Source organism: Notamacropus eugenii, chromosome 6 (assembly GCF_028372415.1).
Source record: "Notamacropus eugenii isolate mMacEug1 chromosome 6, mMacEug1.pri_v2, whole genome shotgun sequence".
Classification (NCBI taxonomy): domain Eukaryota; kingdom Metazoa; phylum Chordata; class Mammalia; order Diprotodontia; family Macropodidae; genus Notamacropus; species Notamacropus eugenii.
Genome location: NC_092877.1, coordinates 113,333,181 through 113,357,715, shown reverse-complemented (window position 1 = coordinate 113,357,715; position 24,535 = coordinate 113,333,181). Strand labels below are relative to the sequence as shown.

General features: G+C 34.7%; 1 protein-coding gene across 8 annotated transcripts in view; it reads right to left on the bottom strand.

The window, feature by feature from the left end:
• The window catches only part of ADGRL3 (adhesion G protein-coupled receptor L3), a 941,368-nt gene that overhangs the window by 171,077 nt on the left and 745,756 nt on the right, over positions 1-24,535 (bottom strand). For 7 of the 8 annotated variants that reach the window (XM_072620873.1, XM_072620870.1, XM_072620866.1 and 4 more), the window contains 4 exons: positions 23,018-23,326; positions 19,913-20,016; positions 13,063-13,248; positions 9,947-9,985 (listed from right to left, as the gene is read on the bottom strand). In XM_072620873.1, the coding sequence (XP_072476974.1) occupies positions 9,947-9,985; positions 13,063-13,248; positions 19,913-20,016; positions 23,018-23,326 (638 nt within the window). The remainder of the gene's footprint in view (positions 1-9,946; positions 9,986-13,062; positions 13,249-19,912; positions 20,017-23,017; positions 23,327-24,535) is intronic. The other variant, XM_072620869.1, reaches the window with a different exon arrangement.

The following is a 24,535-nucleotide window of genomic DNA, read 5'->3' as shown; positions in this document are numbered from 1 at the left end:
TACTCTCTTATAACCCATCCATTTCCAACTATCTTGGGCAACTGTTACCCATGAATTCCCAAAATTAACCACATTAGATCCCTCTCCTCAACACCAAGGGAATTCACTTAGGATTGTCTGGCATCACAAGGATATCAATGAAGAGCATGGATTGCTGGAGAAGCAATGGACCTATGTTTTCTTTAGCAAAGGGGCCTCTCACATGAGAAAACTCCACCACTACAAGTCACTTTCTCTGTTATTTATGCTCAATATCTACTATGCCAATCTACTCCGTACTGAATAAAACACATAAATAACCAGATATATATCTTTCTGAGGCCTGCTTATAGTAAACAAGCAAATGAATGGACGAATAAATAAAAGAATGAATGACAGGATGAATGAATAAATGAAAGAATAACCAGAAGTTACTGTTTCACTATTCTTCCTGCTAGATTTTCCCAAACTTTCTAACAGGTAAAGTCTGCACAAAGAACTGGCAGATATTAATGCTTAATTAATATTAAATCACATGGTTTAGAGTGTTAGATTTCAAGTCATAGGAATCCAGGTAAAATCACAGTTATGACACTTTTTACTTATATAACCTTGGGCAATTCACTTCATGTCTCTGATCCTCAGTTTCCTCAATTCCAAAACAAAAGACTTAAACTCAAAGGTCTCTGAGGTCCCTTTCTTATAATCCTAAAAGTTGAGCTTGATTGATTTGAAAATCTGGTTTGAAAAAGTACATGTAATTGAAAATTTTAAATTTGAGAAATAATTCTAAATTCTAAAACTGAAAATTGCTAGAAACAAGAGAAAAAATATTCTACAAACCATGCACTATATAAAAAGCCTGAATTTTATTCTAAAAATAAATGAGGTATGAGCTCTTTAAGGAACATATCATCCAGTTTTGTGGCAAACACAAATAAAATCTTATAGCAGAAGGTCATAGGATCACAGTCATTGGATTTCTGTTTGAATCAATTCCTTGAAAACGTCCATCAACAGCATGTAAATAAATGACAAATGGATCATTTGGTTAATTATTTTTTTTTTAAAAATGATGAAGGTGTAATTCACTATGCAAAGTATCTCTGCTTGACCTGACCTACTTGCCAAGGGAATTCTGGGGAATTATCAAATGTGACATTCTTTTTTGCCAGCCCACATCTATAGGTAACACCTCTACCGATCTCCCAAAGATATCAGATTTTTGAAAGGACTTGCTTAGGGGTAACACAATATCATGTACCTCTATGACTCGGTATATAAGTACACCGTTTAACAACACACATGGTTTCAATGTCTCTCAGATCAACTATGGCTACTTAAAACCATTTACTGACTATATCATACACAAGGTAAGCCTTTAAAAATAAATTATTACAATTCTTTACCAACAGAAAACTACTCTGCTCTGGTAAATTGGAGTGACTTTGTTTGATTCCCCTTGCCTTTAACAATAGGTTATGGTGCAGCAGAAACATGCAGGGTGCAGATTTATATTTTCTCTCGCACTGACACAAATCAAGTGTAGGTTTATCAAGCTGTGAAATATATTAAGTTCACAGAGTTTTAACAAAGGGTTACCAACCACAAAAACCCACTGTGAATCAAACTACTTTCAGATGTCCTTTTAATTATATTAAATGAAAGTTTGGGTTGGCTTTGATGCTTATGGGCAAACATCTAAATCTCTTGAAAGAGCTGCTAAAAGTACTCCCTGTTGCTACAGTTAATATACTACATTGTATGCACACTGCCAGCCAATTTATTCCAGCCACTTTAACAAGGATATCCAGGCTGACAGGCCACACCGAACAGTATCAGAAGTCAAGCAAAGCACAAATCATTAGAAGACTCAAAAGTTGTTTGACACGCACCACAGAGCTCTTTGTCATACAGCCAATTAAGTGACCAAACAAGGAACTTGAGAATCCTCATTAATTTCTTCCTAGCAATATAAATGGAGGTTAGACTCTTTCTTGTCATATGTACCACAAGCAAGCAAGGAAAACTGGCCTAATTCAATTTGCACTCTGTCATGAAGATGCAAGTAGCTCCTTTGGTTCACAGGAAAGTAAGCATTAATACTACAAAAAAAGAAAGGAGAAAGGCAAAAATGTTGATATACCACATACACTCTCAACATCTGTATTATCTGGGAAGGAACATTTCTTATTAATCAAATAGATTTAATGACTTTTAATCCCAAATTTTCCTTAGGATACTTTGACACAAAGGATATGATTAAAAAAATTAGTCTAATACATAGGCTTTCAATGTGCTCTCAGATATATAAGGCTAGGTAACTATGGGAAAAATAATAATAATACATATTATTAATTATTAATTATTTGATAATTAATATTAATTATTTAATAGTTTAATATTTATTTATATAAATTTAACAATTTAATATTGATATAAACTAATTTAATGATTTAATATTATTAACTTATTAAATAAATAATAAATATTATAAATATGAAAATAATAATAAAATAATGAAAAATAATAAGAAATTTAGAACAAAAAAAGACAGATCCTGTCAAAGATAGAGTTGTCTTAAGAGATCATAAATTAACCAATGTTGAGAAGGAAAGGGAGGGAGCAAGATAGAAAAGAAAAGTGAGAGGGTAGGGAGAGAGAGAGAAGGGGAAGAGGGAGAAAGAGGAAGGAGAGAAGAGGGAAGAGAGGGGAGAAAGGGGAGAGTCAAGGGGTAAAAACGGAGAGAGGAGACTAGAAGACAGAGGAAAGTGTTAGGTTACCTATTACATTTCTGTTTTATTCCATGTACCTCAAGTCTGATCTCTTCTTTACCACATTATTCATGTGACAGCAGGTTCCAAAGGATGACTCAGTAAGTATACATTTACATGGGAACTTCTGCTTATTTACCTCATTATGCAATATTCTCATCAGTGTCCTTTCTCTAGGGAGCACAGACTGCCTCTCAGATTTAGAGGACAAAGGAAGCTGATAATCCTCCAAAAAAAACTTCTTCGCTATGAAAACTTCGTCCTTTTGAAGTTGTAATGATAAGTTGCTAATGGCTCTTGATAATTCCGAAAAAAAAAGAGACCAAGGGCTGATAAATATTGAGAGTGACTTACTGCCAGATATAATTCATTGGATCTGTGATCTCATCAATATGGGCAATCTCTGTAATTGTACAGATCAATGTCTAACCCAGGAGTGGGGAACTAATGCCTTGAGGTCTTCTAGGTCCTTGAGTGTGGCCTTTTGACTGAGTCCAAGTTTTACAGAACAAATCCTCTTATGAAGGGGATTTGTCCTGTGAAGTTTGGATTTAGTCAAAGGGCCAAATTGGAGGCCCCAGAGGGCCACATGTGACATTAAGGAAGCAGGTTCCCCACACCTGAGTCCTAACCTCATCTTCTCATTTGGTTCATATCCTCTGAAAAAGTTCATGTAGGAGTTCCAACTAGAAGCTTTCTCTAGATCTCTCCCTATAGCTTATATCCCATTGAATTATGCGAGCTACTCATCAGTTACCTTTACTCTTTACTACATAAATGATTAACCTCTTTTCCCAGTTATACATCATTTTGATAACATACATTATAATACCTGCATATGTGCGTTTGCCCTTCATTGCCAAAGAAGATCATGCCATCAGAGAAATGATGACATGACTTGCACTTTGTTTTGAGTGAGAAAGGGCTGTGCAGGTCACCAGCCTCACTTCTCCAGAGCCATCTGGATCCAGTGATCAGATATTCATCAGGATAACTAGTGATGACCCAGGATGAGGCAATTGGTGTTAAATGACTTGCTCAAGGTCACACAGCTAGTGTCAAGTGTCTGAGGTGAGATTAGAACTCAGGTCCTCCTGACTCCTGCACTGGTGTTCTATCCACTGCACCACCTAGCTGCTGCTACCTGCATATAATTCTTCTTTGGTAACATACTGCTACTTCACATCCACCATCCATTTCTGTGTTGCCTTTTGGGCAATTTGTTGTACTGTTCAATTGTTTCAGTCATGTCCAACTCTCCATGACTCCATTTGGGATTTTCTTGGTAAAGATGCTGGAGTGGTTTGTCACTTCCTTCTCCTGTTCATTTCACAGATAAGGAACTGACAGAAACTAGGTTAAGTGACTTGCTCAGAGTCTCACAGCTAGTCAGTGCCTGAAATCAGAGTTGAACTCAGGTCCTTGACTTCAGAGGTCAAAATTTTATGCCATATCATAGAAAAGTTCAAGAAATGAAAAACTAACAATAGAATGGTGACAGATAGGACCCAGAAACCATCTTAGCCAATAACTACATGACCTCTTTGCTAAGTAGAAAGTCAAGGGGACAATGAGTGTAACAAAAGACTGAAGTATAATCTCTTTAACAAAGTATTAGAGTGGAGGATAATGGAAGATATGAACAACCAAAATAAACAAACATTGAAAATAAGTAGAAGAGAAAACAAGCCTGCAGAATGGCCTGGCTGTGAAAGTCAGCTAAATCATGTAATCCTGAAAATATTTATAGTTTTATATGTACAGAGGATAATTTAAAGCAAATTTTATAATAGTTCCACTATTCCAATATTTCTATATTTGTCAGACAACAGTCAAACTAACTTAAATGATAACATCAGAATACTAAATATGAGGAAGTAGTAATGACACTTAAGAAGAATAATTCAGGAAGAAAAAAATGAATCTCACTAAACACATACTAAAGAAATCTAGTTTTAACTGTACTTATCATGGATTGTTTTTTGAGATGTCAAAGAAGGGAAAATTTCAGAAGGACATAAAAGATCACAACTGATACTTGTGTATGAGCGAGAAAAGAAGAATATACCAGTAAGTAAAAACCCATGGGCTTTTTCATTTCTATAAAATTTGCATGATAAAGGTCTATTTATGATTTCAGGGTGTACTTTATCACAATACAAAAAAGGAAATACCAGCTTTCATAGATGATTTCCTAAGCAGGATCAGATATTCACAGACACAATTAACTGAAAAGTTGAGAATATAAGAAACCATTATGTTTACTGTTTGCTGGCTTTTTTTTTACCAAAAAGTTAAAAAAAACAATACAGAATGCCAGCTCATAATCTCTCTTCAAATAAGGTATGTATTCTGCCTAGGTAAATATTCTATTGCAGATAAAATTACGGGAAAATTATTTTATGATTCTCTAAGTATCGACTGCATAAAACAAGGAGACATATGCCCATATAATGCATTCACCAGTATCACTGAGATCTTTTGCAAAATCAAAATAGAAGGATTACCTGTTGAAGGTAAGATTTTCCAAATGCTACTATTCCCAGGTTACACCATAATAAATATACTGAACTGAATAACACTCTAAAGCTTCCTGATACAATCCATTGTAATGAAAAAAAACATTGATTTAACTATCCAAACTAAAAACCAAAGTGACTGAAAAAAATGTGTTATCCAGATTGGGACAAGCAGCATATGTGTATACACATACACACAAATATATATATACATATATATACATATATACAACTACTATTTGTATATTATAATATTATACACGTTATATATTATACCATCATTTTCCTAGTAAGATTACATGGTTGAAGGCCAAGATGTCACAGGCTCTGATTCAAATAAGAATAAAAAGATCATTGGTTTTAAAAGTAGAAGGGGCATTAGAAATTACTTGATCTAATGCATTATTATTGTCTCTCTAGACTCTTTTACTTGGCCGCCTTATCATTTTCTTTGGGCATTATTATCATCTCTAGGCAACTGACACCCAGATACAGCCCCACATTACCGACTCCTCATAAATTATTTAGAAATGGATATTCTAGAGGCATCTCAAACTCAACACGTTCCAAAGAGAGATTCTTCCTCTTCTTCCTGAACCAACCCTACTCTACTTGTGTCAAAAGTACTATCATTCTTCCAGCCATCTAGGTGTACTTTTTGGTGTTATCTCTGACTCCAAAAATCCTACTCACTCTACACATTTAGTTACTACATCTTCTCGTTTCTACCTCCATCCACAACATCTCTCACATAACTTGCTTCTTTCTTCTCACAAATTATTGCACCAGTTCCCTTACTCCTTCTTGCCTAGACTTCGGACATAGCTTTCTAATTGTTCTCTCTGCTCAAAATTTCTTCTCGCTCCAATCCCTCCTCCACATTCCCACTGAAGTGATTGTCCTAAAGCACACCTTTCTCTATGTCCTTCCTCCTACTCAATAAATTCAACTGGTTCCTCATTATTTCTGGGATGAACTATGAATTCCTTTGTGTGACATGTAAAGCTCTCAACAACCTGCCTTCTTCCTAACTTTCCTGACCTGTCACACATTATTCCTCTTCATCCATTTTATGGTTTTCCTAAAATGACCTTCTTGTTGGTCTGCATGGTCTATGTCCATGTATTTTGCAGTAGCTACCCTTCCTGTGGGTAATGGATTCTCTCCCTACATCAAGGCTCAGATCAAATATCACTTTCCATATGAGACCTTTCTTGGTTCCCCCAGCAGCTAGTATTTCCCTTGGCTACCTTGTACCTGTTTTGCCTATACCTAAATGTACACACACGTTATTTTCTCCTTTATGATATATTATGCTCCTTAAGGCAGGGACTGTTTTAATTTTTTATCATTAGCCTGGTGACTACCATAAATGGTAAACAAAAAATGCGACGATGCAGACACATAGATGCTAAATGAAGACTTATTTGCATATGTGGAAACTGAGGCCTAGAAAATAAAGTGACTTTATTAACTTCATACAAGTATTGAGAATCTAGGTCCCCTGAGTATATAGTCATCTTTCCCTTCTACTACATTTTATTCCCTTATGGGTAACCTAAAGAACAAAGAAAAGGCAAATGGTGGACATATGTTAACCATAAAACATTACCAAGGATGACTTCTGTGCACAAGTGCAATAAAAGATACAGAGAACATCTAAAAAAGTAGATGAGCTCTCCATTTACTTGGAGTGAGGGATGGACAACCTGAATGCTGCACAGGTGTCTAAGAAATACTAAAAGAACTTGAGGAACCCCTGTATGGAGAACTTATGTAAAGAAACTGGTAAGGAGTATGTGTATGTGGAGGAGTCAGAGGTACCCACACTGATAAAATTATATCTACTTTAAGTAGCTAAGAGGGGTATTATCCCCAGCACACAGTACAGCACCATCTATACACTAAAGGCTTAATAAATATTTCTGAACAGAGTATTTAAAAATATGCATTTATGTAATATAATTCTATGGGCCCAATTCTTTAAAAAAAAATCTGTCTTAGCCTTTTACCTTTCTATATCTTAAAAAACAAGAAATGGGGGCAGGGGAGAGACCTTTCACAACTAAATCACATTGCTATGTATTTTCCTTGTTTCTCTTGAACCATTTTAAAATTCTCCTATGGGTCAATAGACTTCAGTAGGATAATGTATTCCCCATTTTTGTTACCAAAACATTTAATCATGTGAGGAACCCGTGAATTCCCAAGCAACTATTTCTCAGACCTACACAGCGTAACATCCAATGCTTGTGAGGCATCTTAGAGACAAAAGATTACTTTTGCACCAACATCATGGGTTTGCTTTCCAACAGATTTAACAATATAAGGTCTCTTTGTATTCTCTTTCGTAAAAGTCCCTCTTCAATAATGAGTCACTACACAGGGATGTTAATAGTATTTAATTGTGTCAGATATCAATCAATTTCTGTTCTCTAGAAAATGCTACTAGGCAGAACTACATTTATCATCTTGAATAATGCCTACACTAACTAATTTGGTTTTCACTTCCATTTCTTTTCCCTGAAACAGTAAAATTAACAACAGCTAGACTGTAAGCGTGTTACTGTTGTTCAGCCGTCTTTCATCATGGCAGACTCTTCATGACCCCATTTGGGGTTTCCTTGGAAAAGATAGTGGAGTGATTTGTCATTTCCTTCCCCAGATCATTTTATAGATGAGGAAACTGAGGCAAACACAATCAAGCACCTTGCCCAAGGTCACATAGCTAGTGAGTATGTGAAGTCAGACTTGAACTCAGGAAGATGCATCTTCCTAACTCCAGACCAGAAGAATAAGATAATTTAGAGAAGGAACCTAGAAATTTACAAATTTTATATTGAATCCTTGAATATTATTTATCTGTGTGTCAAAAATAAGCCGAAAATAAACTTCTATTGTCACTGCTTGTCAATATTGTAAAAAAAGTGCCTTCATTTTGCATTTTAGTAAAATAAGTGTAAATGAATCTTTTACTATATAATAATAAAGGTTAATTTCATGCTTAATTCATAGATTAGTTCAACTAAAATGTTTCATAAACTTATGTTTCATTGTTTTAAGAAACAAATCTTTAAGATACTAATTCTGTATTCTTATGATATCATATTCAACGATAAAAGTTACAAAACCCAGTATCATCTAAAAGTAAAACATGCTATTTTCATTTCACCAATATTATCCAAATCTGTCACATGTTTAGTAAACATTCATAATCAATTATAAGACCAGGAAAGTAGCCACTGAATCAACGATTTTGTTAATTTCCATTAAAAGCTTATGTTTAAATCAAAATCTGATATTTCTCCCAAGTTCCTAAGTAGGCTTACAAATATTTCAGTCTTATATGTTTTTCCTTTTCTATATATTTCATGAAGTGTTTATATGTCAAACTTCCTTGTCTAAAGGCCTTATATTTGAAGACTGGGTAGCTTAAATAGAAAGAAGGAGAAATAAATAAAGGAAGAGAAAGTGAGGTTGAAAGAAAAATGAGATTGACATTTTAATTTCTTTCCTTTCATACTAAAACATAAAACATGGTCACACTGTAAAAGGAAAAGTATGTTAATATTCTATCATTACGGAATAAAACTGAATGAATTTCTGCTCTGTACAGACGAAATTATATAGCATAAAGGGCCAAGTCAACAAGCACATAAGAAATTTGGAAAGACAGAAGAATCTGGAGGAGATTTAAAGAAGGCAAGAGAACAGTGCTTTTGTTGGAATTATATAGTTAGTATTTTCTGAGAACCATTTCTGAGAGTAACCATTTTACTATTATCTGGATTTCCCATTTCCTTAACACTGAGTGGCAGTATATATACATACATATGTAATGACACATACAGACACACAGCAGCACCATTTCTAGTCATAGCAAGTTCAGTAATTTATCATGAAGAAAGATGAGAGTGTTGGAAAAAAAATTAAAAAGAGTTCAAGCACTGCTCAATTCAAACTCAGAACAGGACCATAGGATCTTTAGTCTTGATCTGTATTTATTTAGGCACTCAGGTGATATAGTGAACAGAACTCTGGACCTGGTGTCAGGAAAACCTGATCTCAAATATGACCTGATCCGTACCAGCTTTCTGACCCTAGGCAAGTCATTTTACCTCTCCCTCCCTCAGTTATCTTATCTATAATAGGCAGATGATAATAGCAGTAACCTCTCAGGGTTGGTTGTAAGGCTAAAGAGAGCTAATATTTTATAGGGTTCTTTGCTGACCTTAAAAACACTATATAAATGACAGCTATTATTATCTTGGTTACTACCTTCTGTTATTGCTTTTATCATGTGCCTTCCTGATAGATACTACCCAATAACTCTATGACCTGATCCCCACTTTCCTGAAGAATTCAAGCCTTGGAATAAATACCCCAACTCACCTCACAGTGTAGGTAGCAATCCTCCCATTTCTGATTGCAATCTTCCTTTTTCTCTGGATATCTCTGTTCTACAAAATACGATCTTTCCCCTTTTCCTTCCCTCAAGCCTGTTTATATCATGAGTCTTTCTTATATACTTTATATTTCTCCCCTTTAATGTAGCCCTAAGTTTACTGTGTTGCAGCTTTTACATATTAAAACATTTTATCAGCTGCAAATATACAATATTAACACCAGACACAATTCAACAATTTAACACATTTATAAAAACACTGAAAGTACCTGGACATAGGCTCTGCAAGAGCGCTCTCTTTTCTGAAGCTGATTCCATAAAGACAGCAGGTTAAACACAGAATAGAAAAAATAAGTTAGTGATAGAAGAAACCAAGAAAAATTTAAAAAGAACACATCTAAACAAAATTTATTTGTGAACTACTTTCTAGAAGAGTATGACAGCTAAGCAGCAGCGAAATACAGCAATGGTTTAGCAAATGGTGGCCAAGAACCCTGGATAGTGTCAAGCTATTAGCTATGTCAAGAAATCTTGCAATATATTAGTGGAACTTAGTAAAATAAGTGCTTGTTATTATATTGAAGTTATATATTTCATATGAGAGTTAGTTGTGAATGACAGACAACAAAAGACAAAATGAAATGCTTTATGTCAAATGTTTGGAGCCCATTTCTCAGGTATCCTGTAGAACATGTATAGAAGACGTGCATCCTAAACTATGAACTCATACCTACACCCCATTCTGCATGAAAACTACATATTTTGTGTGTATAGGAAATACAAATTTTACAGATGGATATCCAGTTAGGACAATGTCATCATGAAGAAAATTACAAAGGGACAAGTCATTTCAAGTTGAAAGACTTGCGATTTCCTGATTGGACACTGAATTTATCATCGTTCCTTCCAATCCCTCCACCCAGAAAAAAGAATTATATATAATATTAGAGATTTCGTTCAATAAGAAGCACACTTTGGGCATAGAGATTGATATTTTATTGGACAGAAGATCAAAAGTAACTATTTTTACATTTAATAAACTTTTAAATGATAACATAAAAACATAAGGGGTGCTATTCAACCCAGCAAAATAATAGAGCAAAAATCTTTGTAAATTACTTCTTTCCTCATCTCTCTTAATTCTCCAATCCCTAAGAAGCCCAGATTATTGAAGGAGGAACATTTTCAGGCTTTAAGAAGCAGCTACTCTGATGCCTTTTGTGTTCTAAGAACATCTTCCCACTTTAATTCATGCATTCTTAACTGTTCATAGAGCATTTGCTCCTCTAAAGAATGAGTGCAAGTAAATTATGAGGGCTGTCATTTGGATCAGTGACTCGCATCACTATTTCACAGTCCTCCCTCCCTCCAAACACTGTGGAATTTCAATGCTGAATGCAATTGATTTGTACTGAGTTGACTTTGCAAACCTATTAGGGTACAACTGCTTAAGGGAGCGGTGGAGACCACAAGAAATGAGAGCAAGCCAGCAAGCATGTGAACAACCTCACGGACCCCAACTGTTTAGCTCATCATGCAAATTAATGTATGACAAACCACATCATACAACCGAAAAGAGCCAAATGGAAAATAAGAGGAGCATAAAAAGGTTTCACAAATGAAAATTTGCCTGTTATGTCGTTATTTGAAATTCAGAATAGGAAAGCTGATTAGCTGGAGCCAGTTAGAATGTGACATTAATTACCAGCTTTACCTGATATTGTCAGACATCAACATCATTTTAAATAAAGATAAGCGGTATTGCTGTAACAAGTCATGTTATGGATATGTAACATTAATACGAATGACTACTTTCAGTATATTATCATAACAATTGCTGGCAGCAATATTCATTAAACAGCATCAAGTCAGCCTAGATAATAATACATTAAATTTCCAGCACTGACAAGTTCAATGGATTTCTGTGGATTTATGTACTACTAAGAGAATGACTATTTAAAATAATAATAATAATAAAACAAGCTAAAAGCAAAAACTTTTGATGCTCAATAGAGAATAACCTCTAATAATAATCTATGTCAAATACATTAACAAATTTGTCTCCTGAGGCTGACTTTTCAACACAAACATTATTTGTCATAAAATTACCTGACTGATCTGTGGTGAGCAATTAATCTTTACTTCCTTCTATCTTGATGAGACCTTTCCTTCAATATGGCACTGAATAATAGGGAGTTGAAGAACCAGTCTGCTTAGCCATTTTTCATTCTAAAGGGGTACATTCATCTTTGGGAATTCCACAGTGGAGACTTAAGTCTGTCACTGCCCACTTTTTGTTTTCTTAAATAGCAAGACTGTCATTATCTTCTAGCAACTAAAATTTGGAACAAATAATTTCCCCCGTCTAATGTCTCATGTGCACCATTCAGTGAACACATGACATCTGAATGAAACAAAAATGACATACTTTCAACAGGAGGACTGTTTATTCACATCTTGAGATGATGTAGTTTCAATAAATTCCATTTTTCCTCATAGTTAGTATTCACCTGGCCATTTAAACTATCTTTCCTTACAAACATAATTTGAGCACTGTTTTTCAACCTACAAATTTATTGAAATCCACTAGAGAATGATGATCTAATAATAGTATTACTATCAAGGCAACGTATTCTTTTAAAAATTTTAATGAAGCAAAATCTTCATAAATATTCAAACTAAACATTATGTAGCATAATAAAAATGGAAAATAATATCAAATTCCTCATGTCTCTTAAAGGAAAAAAAATCCCTCACAATTAAACTAGGAGACACGCATATACAAATACACACATATGCATGTATGTGTACATGTATGCATAACTTTCCAAACCCACATATGTCCTACTTCAAATTTAACTCTACCATTGATTCAGGGTTTATAGAGAGACCACGTTCTTTCTTTGCTCTTCTCTCTTTTATTTCTACTTGCCTTTTGATGATCTGGACAGTCACCTGTCATTTCCACTGCTTATTAGTTTAGAAGAAATAGACTAAAACAAATAGAGGTACTTAATTCTAAATTACATTCATTCATGTTCACCTTGTCCTCCAATACTAGATAAAAATAAATATAGTTCTGTCTCAGGAAAAAAGAGATATATCTTTAAAGGAGCATGTAACATATTAATTTCTTGTTTTTCTTTTCTTTTAAAGAAATTTTAGTGTGTTTTTTGACCAAAAAGAAAAAATATATACATATTATATATATATATGATATATATATATATATATATATATAAAATCTCTGTAAATCAAATCACTAAATCATGCTGACAGTGAGCACACCCTGACTCCACTGGAAGAAACTATTCATTTATCAAGAGGGGAAGACTCGCTTGTTTTAATTTCACCTGGTCCCTCATTCTTCATTTTTACTGCTTACCTTGTTTAAACTACGTGCAGCACTGTCTTTTCCACCAGGAGTCAGGTTTCGGAGTTGAACATCCAACAAGCCTACCAGCTGATCCATTGCACGGACTGAATAGGTGATATCCCCAGCATTCAACTGATTTCTGGTCTGTTCAGCAAGCTCCCTGGCTATGTTAGCAGCTGTCTCACCAGACTTCAACTACAGTTTTGAAAACGGGAGAAAATGGAAAGATATTTGTTACCTGTGTCAGAATATGATCTTCTCTAAGGCTTTTTTCAGTGAAGTACCCCAGCTAAAGCATGTAAACTATAGACAGAAATAGTTATTTATCAATAGTATATATACATGTGCTTCAATTCTTATCTAGACTTTGAACTATAAATCAAATGGAGAAAATCCCTCAAATTCTATGTGTTTATATATTCCCGTGTGTGTAGATGCATATCCTTTTTTTTTTAAAATCTGGGGTGGGGGCAAGGAGAAAGGAAATAGTATTATGGTTGCATCCCAATAGGGAAACTCATAGTGGGAAAACTCCTTCCACCAAAGGAGATGAGCAACTTATCTGCATTTCAAGAGTATTAGAAAGTCACCAAAGTCAATGAAACTTTAAATGATTTGCCACCCCTCAAGATAATAATTGTTTTGTGGTTATTTAGCTTTTCCAGTCATGTCTGACTCTTTGTGATACTATTTGAGTTTTTCTTGGCAAAGATACTGGAGTGGTTGGTCATTTCCTTCTCCAGTTCATTTTATAGATGAGGAAACAGGAAAACAGGGTTAAGTGACTTGCTCAGGATCACATAGTAGCAAGTGTCTGAGGCCAGATTTGAACTAAGAAAAATGAGTTTTTGTGACGCCAGGCCCAGCACTCTATTTACAATGCCACTTACCTGTTCGTAACAATAATATCTAACACTTATATTGTACTTTAACTTTTTGGAAATACTTTATAGATTTTATTTAATTTTATCCTTTCAGCAATCCTGGAAGGTAGATGGGATTTATTATCCCCATTTTATGATGAGGATATTGAAGCAACCAGAAATTAAGTGACTTGCCTAAAGTCATATCCAGTATTAATGAAACTCGATGAAAATGTAAGTCTTCAGACTCACTCCAATGCTATTCCCATTAAACTACACCATCTCTTTACTTGGGCCTTTGGTGTCCTATAGATAAACCAAACTAATCTGGCCAAAAGTTGTGGAATAACCAGTGTACACTTGGTGCTGTACAATGTCAAAAGAACAAGACGAAGTCAATGGACCTCCTGTCATGGAATGGCATTGACAGAAGAATGGGAGTCCAGAGATAGAACTGGATCTGTATCATCTAAACTAGTACCCATATGGATTGTACCATAGATTCACTGATACATAGGAGCCTGGGGTTAGTTAAAATATTTGAAATCTTTAGTTACTGTGTGCTTAGAGGCAGCCAAAGCAGTCAAGTAGCTAGAGTATTCATCATATTTAGAGGTTGCTAAGTATGGTAAATAATTGCCCATAGTGGCCGGGTCAAGACAACTACAAAACCTAAATGGAACATAACTTTTAGAGTTACACATGAGGTAATGATGTACATTCAAAAAATTCAAAGTAGCAATTGCTTTTACTTCCCATATAACTCAAGAATATGAACACAAGCATTATTTTTTATTATGTCCAAACAGGGAGTTCCATGAGAAGCAAAATAATTTGTAAAACAAAGAAATGTGGAAAACATTACTGGAAATGGCTACTATTTAATTTTTGTGTATGTATAATTTTGGAATTTTCCCCTCAAGTATTTGTTATAAACAGCTGTCAATTATCATCGTAAGGAAAATGACAGTAGAGAAAAGAAAAGCTAATAGTTAACTCCCTTAACAAAAGTTAAACATAATTGTTTGTTTAAGTAGTCATGTTAATAACACAACTGCTTATAAAAATGAAATATTTGTACTAGCAAGGAAGGCCTTTTCCATAATGATACAAACAAGAACTGAAAAGCAATGTGGTATGTTGGATAAGACAGTCATGCTGGCCTAGGAGTCAGGAGGACCTAGATTCCTATCTTGCCTTAGGTGCACGATCTCTCTCCTCCCGTGTTCCCCATCATCAGGGTAAATCAGGTTCTATACCAGCAATACCCTCCTCCCAATCTAGACCCTTTTGGGATTTCTTTTCCTATCATAGTTCCCATTAATGCCTTTCTACTTCATCATCCACATCATAGATGCATCAGTATCAAAATGTCTGAGAAGTATCTGGTTTTATAGGTACTCAAAAATGGTGTTGATGGATTAATGCACACTTTGCCAAAACTACCTTGCCTTCTTTTTTTACATATACTTTTGTATAATTGTTTCAGTACATGTCATCTCTGGAGACATTGCCCCCTCCTTGAGGGGAGGGACTTTCATCTTTGTAACTTCTGTAATTAGAAACATGCCTGACACACAAATGCTTAATAATGCTTAATAATTGATTAGAATCTAAAAATACTTCAAAACATTTGAGAAATTCAGTGTTGCCTAATATGAACATACAATGCTTGGCCTCATGGAGTTAGACTGCATTAAATTGGAGGGTACTTGAGATGAAATTCAGGAATTCAGAGTTCTAGACCATCACTACTGTACCTCTGTGCCTTGAATATTGTAGTTTCTGAAATAATAATAAGAACACTTGCCCTGACTGTCCTAGAAGAATCACAATGATAACATGAACTAGATATTAAGATACATGAGCTTTTTAAGTGAAAAATGCCGTCATACTTAATAATGATTTTTTTTTCTAGCCTTCATATCATAGGGAGAGCCAGTCACTTTTCATAGATTAACAGTAAAAAGGAGAAAATAATATTAAATTTAAAAATGAAATACTGATGTCCAGGGGATTTTTTTAAATGACCCTGTAAATAAACAGGACTTAAATCTTTCTTGGCCTTGAGGCCAGTGACTGAATGCAGTAAACTAATAGGGTTGGATTAAATGATATAAGGTCTCTTCTAGTGCTAACATTCTAAAAAATCTATGAACCACAGAAAAACAAGCAACAAACATGTCACTTTCTGTTCATGCTTCAATTCTGAAGAATGAATGCTAGCTTAAGCCATGGGTTCTGCTTTGATTAGAGGTGTTCTTGTATCAAAGTGACGACTGAATTCAGCTCCCTTATACTGGATATTAGATTTGTGAGGTATACACATAAAAGAGGCAGATAATAGAAACATTTATATAAATCTTTCAACCAAAAGAGTCCATTGAACACTTTATTTCTAACTTCAATTACTTAAATCTGCTAAAAGTATTTATAAGAAAATAAAGCATAAGCATTGAAAAAATGTAGGGTTTTGTGTAGATTAGCAAATCACTGTCTAGTTTAAATAGTGGTGTTATAACTTGGCCTTGAATAAATAATCTTTCCAAAATAGGGGTAAAACCATAAGCTTTAGTTAAGCATACTAATTATGACAGAGATTGATACTATTTACATATTTAAGCCCCAACAGGAGCCAAAAACAATTTTCTTTGAAATAAGCTTTGACATTTCATGACATTTATTATATAAAAATCCTAATCTGGGTGCCAAAAGAATTCATTAAGGAGTTATTCAAAGTACTTAAGTGCAGCACTACCATTTCCTTGAAAGAATATATCTATTTTGCCATCAATCTCAGCCCAAGTTATTAAATCAACAGCCAAATGCTTTTGTCTCTTATAGTTGGGAAGGCTTAAATGATTCTGGTGTCTTTCCCTAGGCTAATGCTTTTTCTTTTGGAAAGCTTACTTGATACCCTGAGATTGTTCTTTCATTCTTCTGAATTCTCATAATACTTTGTCCCTCTCTTATGAACTTTGCATAGTGCACTATGATTATCCTACCTATTATATTTTAAATTTTGTGTAATGAACCCTATCTTACTTATTTTTCCACCTTCTTCAGTATGTAGTACAGTGTTTATTAATAATTGATATTCAATAAGTGGATTCTAGATTGAAAGTGAATCGCTTCCCCAAACACTAAACTTCCTGGAATTCTGAATTGACACAAAGTTAAGTAACAAGGCAATTTTAAGAAAAGAGTTCATTCTGTAGCTCCAGGTCAAATCCTCCCCTCCCATTTCTTAATCTTCAATATGTTAACATTTTTTGCATCTCTCATCTGATTTTCTCAAAAAATCCAGGAATGACAGCATTATTTCAAAATTCATAAACATCATATGTAGCATAGAACAAAAGGAGGTTGCATGTTGTCATACTAAAGACAGCACGGATACATCTTCTTTATAGATAATTCAAGAGTGTTCTTTCTCCATATTCATGGAATAGACCACAAAAATACTTTATGCATGCTTGAAATTTTAAATGGATGTCCTGACCCTACATATAAATGGACCTTGTAGCCAAACAAATGATCTAATTTGAAGGGAAGCTTATATCCAAATGTCCTCATTTAAAAGTTCCCACCCTTAGACATCAATAAGTTAGACAATAATGCTAAGGGTGATATTTGCACAAGGCCACTTGAACAGAAATCATTAAATGAAGTGAGAAGTTTCAATGAGGACATAGCATGAAGGCAAAAGGAAGCCTATAGTGAGCTTTTTGTGATGGTGGTATGCCACAAGTAAATAGGAGGGAAAAGGGAAAGAAAGAGGCCAAGACAAATTTGGAGGGGCTGTTTTTCCCTTTTTCATTGCAGATAACACTTTTTTCTCTATAACACACAAAAATAGTGAGGAAAAAAATAAGGCATCATTTATTGTATGCCAATACAGGACAACAGTTTTTGTACTGCAATTTCAAACAACAAAGCATTAATTTAGAGTCTGGGCTCCAATCCTAACCCTATCATTTAATCCCAGTACCACCTCAGATCTATACCACTGTACCTAATTTCCACCCTCATAAAATAAAAGCATTGTTAGTCTCTAAAATTCTATCCAACTCTAAATCTATGGTCCTGTGATCCTTTTCTTTCCTTAGTTGGAAAAATATAAGTATTATTTTTTTCTTTCTAGAAGTCTATTTTCAGGAAACAGCATAAAAGCACCCAGTTTTCTAGGTGAATGATGACTGAAATCATATTAACCTCTAGGCTAAGCATGGGGGTAGTTTTAAAAAATGCAAAGTTGCTAATGGTACCAGATATGCTACTGATCTATTAATCTCATCACATCCTGCAAGAGTTATTCACCCGGGGGTCTGAGCTACACTATAATGAAATCAAAGGACAATCTGTGTGGCAGATCAGTGTGGAAATTGGACCAGAGTTACATCCAGACTGCCGGCTTTGAATAGTAACAGGTATCATGACTGTTACATATCTATATATCTATCTATATATATAAAAGAATAACTACAGTCCCCATCATTACTTCTTATTTGTGATTTAGGATAAAGAGACAGTTATGGCTCATTTGCTACATGATCTACTGGAGGGAGTATTTACTGATAATTGTGCAGGATATCACTAAGGATGAGAGCAGTTAAAAACAAATGGAGAGGAGAGTAAACAGCAAGACTGTGTTTCTTGTAAGGTTATCATTTGTAATATTTCTTTTGGAAAAAAATCTTTCAGAAATTCTACAGCCTAGCTAATGTTCCATAGGAAGACTCCTGATATTAAGAGTGAATAAAGCCACATAAATTGCTATAATAAGGATGCATCCCACAGCAATTTTGGTATAAATGCACATCTGGTCTCTGTTTGTTATGAAATCAACACGAAGTCCCATAGTGCATTAATAATAAAAATGTTCAACATATTGCAACCAAATAAGCCCTGTTAAATTGAGTCTGCAAAAGTTTATTGCCGCACATTAATGTACTTTCAACACTGATAAATTAGGTTTTAAAGAATGTTGATCAAATGACAAAATTTTAAACGTGGAACTATCTTGTAAAAATCCCACTTTCTATCCAAGGTACATGTACTGAAGCTTTTTTTTTTTTTTTGGAAGCTTGAAAATGTCTCTCAAAATTTTCCACTTGCAATTCTCAATGCTATGGGCATGTTGTTAACTCCTAGTATCCAGTATGAAATCCTCTGTTCGACTTTTAACGCCCATCTGATCTGGCTCCTTCCTACCTTTTCAGTATTTTTTGTTTTGGTTTTGGTTTTTGTTTTTTTTTTACACCTCATGACCTTCTACATGCTCTACAAATTCTGGCTTCCTTAATGTTCCTTGAATAAAACATTCCATCTCCAGATTCTATGCATTTTCACTGGCTCTCTCTCATTTTTAGATGCTTTACTTCCCTATTTTGAGATTCTGTCTTCCCTGCCTTCCTTCAGGTCTCAGCAAAAACTGTACCTTCTACAAGAAGCCTTTCCAGGCCTTTCTTAACCCTTGCATCTCCACTTTGAGATTATCTCCAACTTATTTTGTATATATCTTTTTTGCATATCGTAGTTTATATGTTGTCTTCCTCATTAGATTGTGAGCTTCTTGGGAGCAGATCTAATTTTGTCCTTTTTGTATCTCCAGAGCTGAATACACTGCCTGACAAATAGTAGGTGCTCAATAATTGCTTGTTGACTTGACTTTAAAAGTGTATTATTTTTAATCATTGATTGTAATTAACTTTCCAAGTTACAAGTTTAGAGTATCAAAAGGCAGTATCATATACTTTAAAGAAAACAGGTATCTCACAAAAGTTGTTAGGCAACTTCTTAGCAGATTATTAATTCCTGAGGACCTCTCTCTCCCCCAATGCAACAAAATTGTATGTACAATTAGATAAGCAAATAGGAAAGAAATAATTCTGATTTTTTTTAAGTTCCTTGATTTTTTTCGTCATTTGTAATTCACTATGATGCATCAGAGTTAGCAAAGAAATGATTACTTATAGTACAGTGGTAGGAATTACCTTCTGTGTTATGTGATTGACCCAAGGAGAAGAACAGTTGCTTAGATCTGGTCCTTGAGGATCCCAAATTCCATCAGGGGCCAAACAGAGGAAGGTAGACACACCTGTGACAGTAAGAGAAATATGAATTTGTGCTTCCTTTTTCATTATGTACTCAAAATGTTACTTTTGAGTTTTGAATAATCTCCACTGAGTATTTAAAACAGTCAAAAGAACAGTATTGACATTTGGAACACAGGATTTCTTTCCACTTTTTGAAAGGAATCTAAGATAGAAATATTATTTTCTGAAAATTTCCACAAGGAGAACACTATTATGCATTTAATTTTATAAGAAAAAAAGTAGCTTTGTTCAACTATCACACCTCAAAATCACCAAATTTCAAAGTGAAGGGAGTTTAGAGGTCTTCTATGTCTAATCCTCCATTACAAATCCTATCAACATGCTCCTGGACAAATGGTCATTGAGTTTCTGCTTGAACATTTCTAATGAGAGGGAGCTCATTATCTAATGAGACATAACATTCCATTTTCCAAAAGCCTTGGGCAGATTCTTCCCTGTGCTGAATGAAAATATGCTGCCCTATTAAGTATCCACTGCACTAAGATTCTGTGTCTAGGACTCAACAATACATCGAATGGACCATGCAGGATGTTCAGTTAATAAATAGTCTTTGTCCTCCCCAAGTGCTCAGCCCACTTCATTTTCGAAGCACATATAACCACGGATGTTTTTTTATGCTGCTTCTTGCCTATTATTGATCATTAGAAACATCCTGCAGCATACTTAATACACCAAACATCTCTTCATTGTACTACTGTGTAAACAGAAATTGTGGATAATAAATGAGTAGCAATCATAATTGATTTTTTAAAAGGCTTTTGTTTTAAAGAGGAACTTGGATTCATTAAAAACATACCATAATTTCACAAATACGGTGTTTTTTTCACTCTTCCTTCTTTCAGTTCTGGGCCCAACCCATTCTTCATCGACAGTATCTGTTTAAGACATGCGTGATCACCCCAACGAACTGTCTACTCTACGGAATAGACACTCTTCATTCATTTGGATTTTCCCATATGGATCCTTAGTTCAAATTATTTTGAATCCAAGTTAATCTCATTTAGGAGACTAAGTTTCTAAAGCTTGTTTAATCGGCATAAATTCATCTACAAAACAAAGATGCTGTAGAATCTAACCGTCTTTAAGGAATTTCTCCATTTGGAATTGAGAGTGGATTATCATTTCAATGAATACTTATTAGGCTCTTACTATAAATAAGACATTATATCCAAGAGATGATATTGCATGGAATGGGAGTAGGTATGTGTGGGGAATGGGTGTAACTAAATACAAAACACATGCATGAAGACAAATGAGTAAATACCAAATACACAAAAATGAAAACAAATTCAAAATAATATTAAACATTACAGAATACTAGCAACTGGGGTTAGAGATGAGGAAAAGGATCACATAAGTGGTAACAGTGACCTGTTCTTTCAAGGATGTTTCAGATTTTATGGAGCAGAGATGAGGAGGGAATGAGGCAAAAGGTAAGGGTACAAATGCTTGCTTTGTGCTTCACTTTAAAATTAAATGATCAATGAACAAAATAATTTCTGTTGTTCTATCGGGGCATCTTGTATGCTTTTAACATAATAATAATTATAATCATTATAATAGAAAAATAAAAACTTGCACATATTTAAGATTTTCATGTACATGTATTATCTCATTGGTGTTCACAGTAATTGTAAGAGACTTCAATTATCATTATCCCAGTTGTGTCAACATTGAGTCTAAGAGAGGTTAAGCGACTTTCTCAAAGTCACACAGCTAGTAAGAGTCTGAAGTAGGGTCAGAACCCAGTTCTTTCTGAATCTAAGTTGAATATTTTTTTTCACTGTACTGATCTCATGAATAGGAGAGGCATTGTAGGATGACAGACTTTATTTTTCTCTTTTTTTGTAGTAAAAACCATCACAAATTAATCAACATTCTTTGGCTAAAGTTGTCCAAACACTTCTGAATATAAATGAGTTAAGAAATCATTTATCCACTTATCCATTTAACAATCATTTACTAACCTATGCAAATTACTCTGCTAGATAAAAGATAATCAGTATCCCTCCCTTTAATTAGACCATCGTTCAGCCCACATATTTCCATCTTTTTTCCAGGATAGCTTAGACTTTGTCAAATGCTTTTCTAATATATAGGTACTTTATGTCAACAGCATTTCTCTAATCTACCAGTATAATAATAATGCTTATAAGGAGGAGGACAATAAACCCTTTATAACACTCTACAGTTTAGACAGCCTCTTTTACTGTGTCAAAAATTTCATGAGATTAAGTAGAAAGTAAATCCTGGAAAGAGCACATCCACACAATTTCAGTTACTGGAAATATCAGAAGGATCTGGGTATATTATGGCTTTCTTTCTCTCAACTGAGGACTCAAACCTCAAGCAAGGACAATGGTTTGCTGCCATTCCAATACTTGATTAATTTCTAATTGATTAAATAATGAATCTTGAGATATTATGCAAATCAAATGCAGTGGATCAAACATAAAATTCACCAGAGTCCAGTTATATTGTGACAAAGTTAGGACACATGTTTTAAAAAAAATCATAATGCATGGTTCCCCTGAGGAATATTATGAAACACACAAATAAAAGCTGGGAAAAAGACTTTAATTCTTATCTATCCCTTGATGCATGTTTGTCCTCTGTAGGGCTTTTTCTCAATATTTTTCACAGTTTACTTGAAAGCTTTAAATAAGTCCAATGTGGATTGAAACTAGATGTAAAATGTCTTGCAATGTTTTGTCCAAGTTTGTCATTCTTATTCCCTAACCTGTTTATTCACAGCACCTCCTGCTAAGCGAATTCTAATTTTCGGCATTTTGGACAAAACTGTGTGGCTTAGTCAGTATATCGTGTTAAGCTTAATTTATTGGACTTACTAGTTAATGAACTACCCCTCGAAATTACTCTGACTCTATGCATTACTGAGCAAGCCTAAGGGAGAATATTTGACAACTGAGCTAAAGTGAGAGAATGTGAGGCCCTTAGCACAGGTCTTTCTAAAGGACTCACCTACTGTCCCTGCAGGGCATGGCTGCTTTGCCATCTGTCCTTGACGGGTTTTAAACCACATGATTTCCCGGGCTTCCACAGCATCACAGCTCTCTTCCAGAGCTGGGAGCTGAGAGGAAGCAGGTGGAAGGTGGGTGGTGATTTCATCCGGTGCTGCTGCTGCTGGGGATGGGGTACTGGTGCTTCTGTTCCTTCTCCCTGGCACTGATGTGGTGGTACTCCTCCCTGGGCTTCCTGTGGTGATCCTCAAGGTTGTACTGGTGGTGGTGGTAGTGCTTCCCAGGCCAACCGGACCTGTGGTGGAGATTTCTAAAATTAAAAAAAGACAAACAGCAAATTCAGTGATTGTTCTGTGTCCATCAGACTTCCCAAAATATTGGAAATCTTGCATATTTTATAGCTCAATTAGCTTTGTAAACAATAAGAATCCATAGAAAGACATCAATTTAAGCACCAAACAAATATCTGGTCAATGCCACATACTTTACAGGGCTTTCAGAGTTACCAAAGTTGATCAAAACTGCTTTTATAGAATAAATCTCAGTCCAACATAAAGGATGGTTTAAAAACAACCATAACAAAAAACAACAACAATTACCAAAACAAAACAATTTCAAAGATCTACAATAGGCTTTCTTGTGGTCCAATCTTTTCCATATGAAAGATACTAACCTTGAAATTCTCAAGGAATTATCCTTAACCTTGGTGTTAAGTAGAGGAATGCTGTACATATATTTGAAATAGATCAATTAACATTACTCTGAAGGAAATTGTAGCAAATTTTCTTAATGTAGCAGGGAACAAAAAAAGGGGGCACCTCAATAAAACCGTTCTGCAAGGTTTGGTAAAACAAACATTACATGATAACCCTAAACATCAATTTTTCATACAGATTAAAGAAGCAAAGGCAAAGTAATTCTCCACTTAGCTTGGCAGGATTGATTCCTAGTAATATGATACAATTAGTAAAGCGTAGCAAACATAGTCATGGCTGTATATGGAATAAAGTATGGGAAATTTGCAAGTCAGAAGAGGGTGTAACCTAAAAGTTTATCTTTAATTCAGTTCCCCTGAGTTTCAAATGAGTTAAAGTAGAAATAATATTATAAATAATGATTCCGTTACTAGGTCAGTCCATAAATGCTTGTTTTTTCATGAAGTCTCTCCATAAGAAAATGCACTGTAGAAGAAAGAGTACTGAATTAAAGGCTATGGGTTTAAGTCAACTCTGCCAATGGCTAACTAAGTGACCTTGAACAAGTCATTGTTTCTCTCTAGGCTTTGGTTTCCTACTCTATAAAAAAGAGGGAGCTGAACTAGATGACCTCTAAGGTGATTCTCAATGACTAATCCTACCCTATAACACCAAACACATTCTTTGCACTACCTATATTACAGAGATATAGTAAACACTTTATAAACTCAAATTCCCATTATATCTAATCACTTACCTTTAAATTTTCTCTCCTTCCTTACATTTGTCACAGATCTTTGTTTATAGCATTCACAGTATTGTAA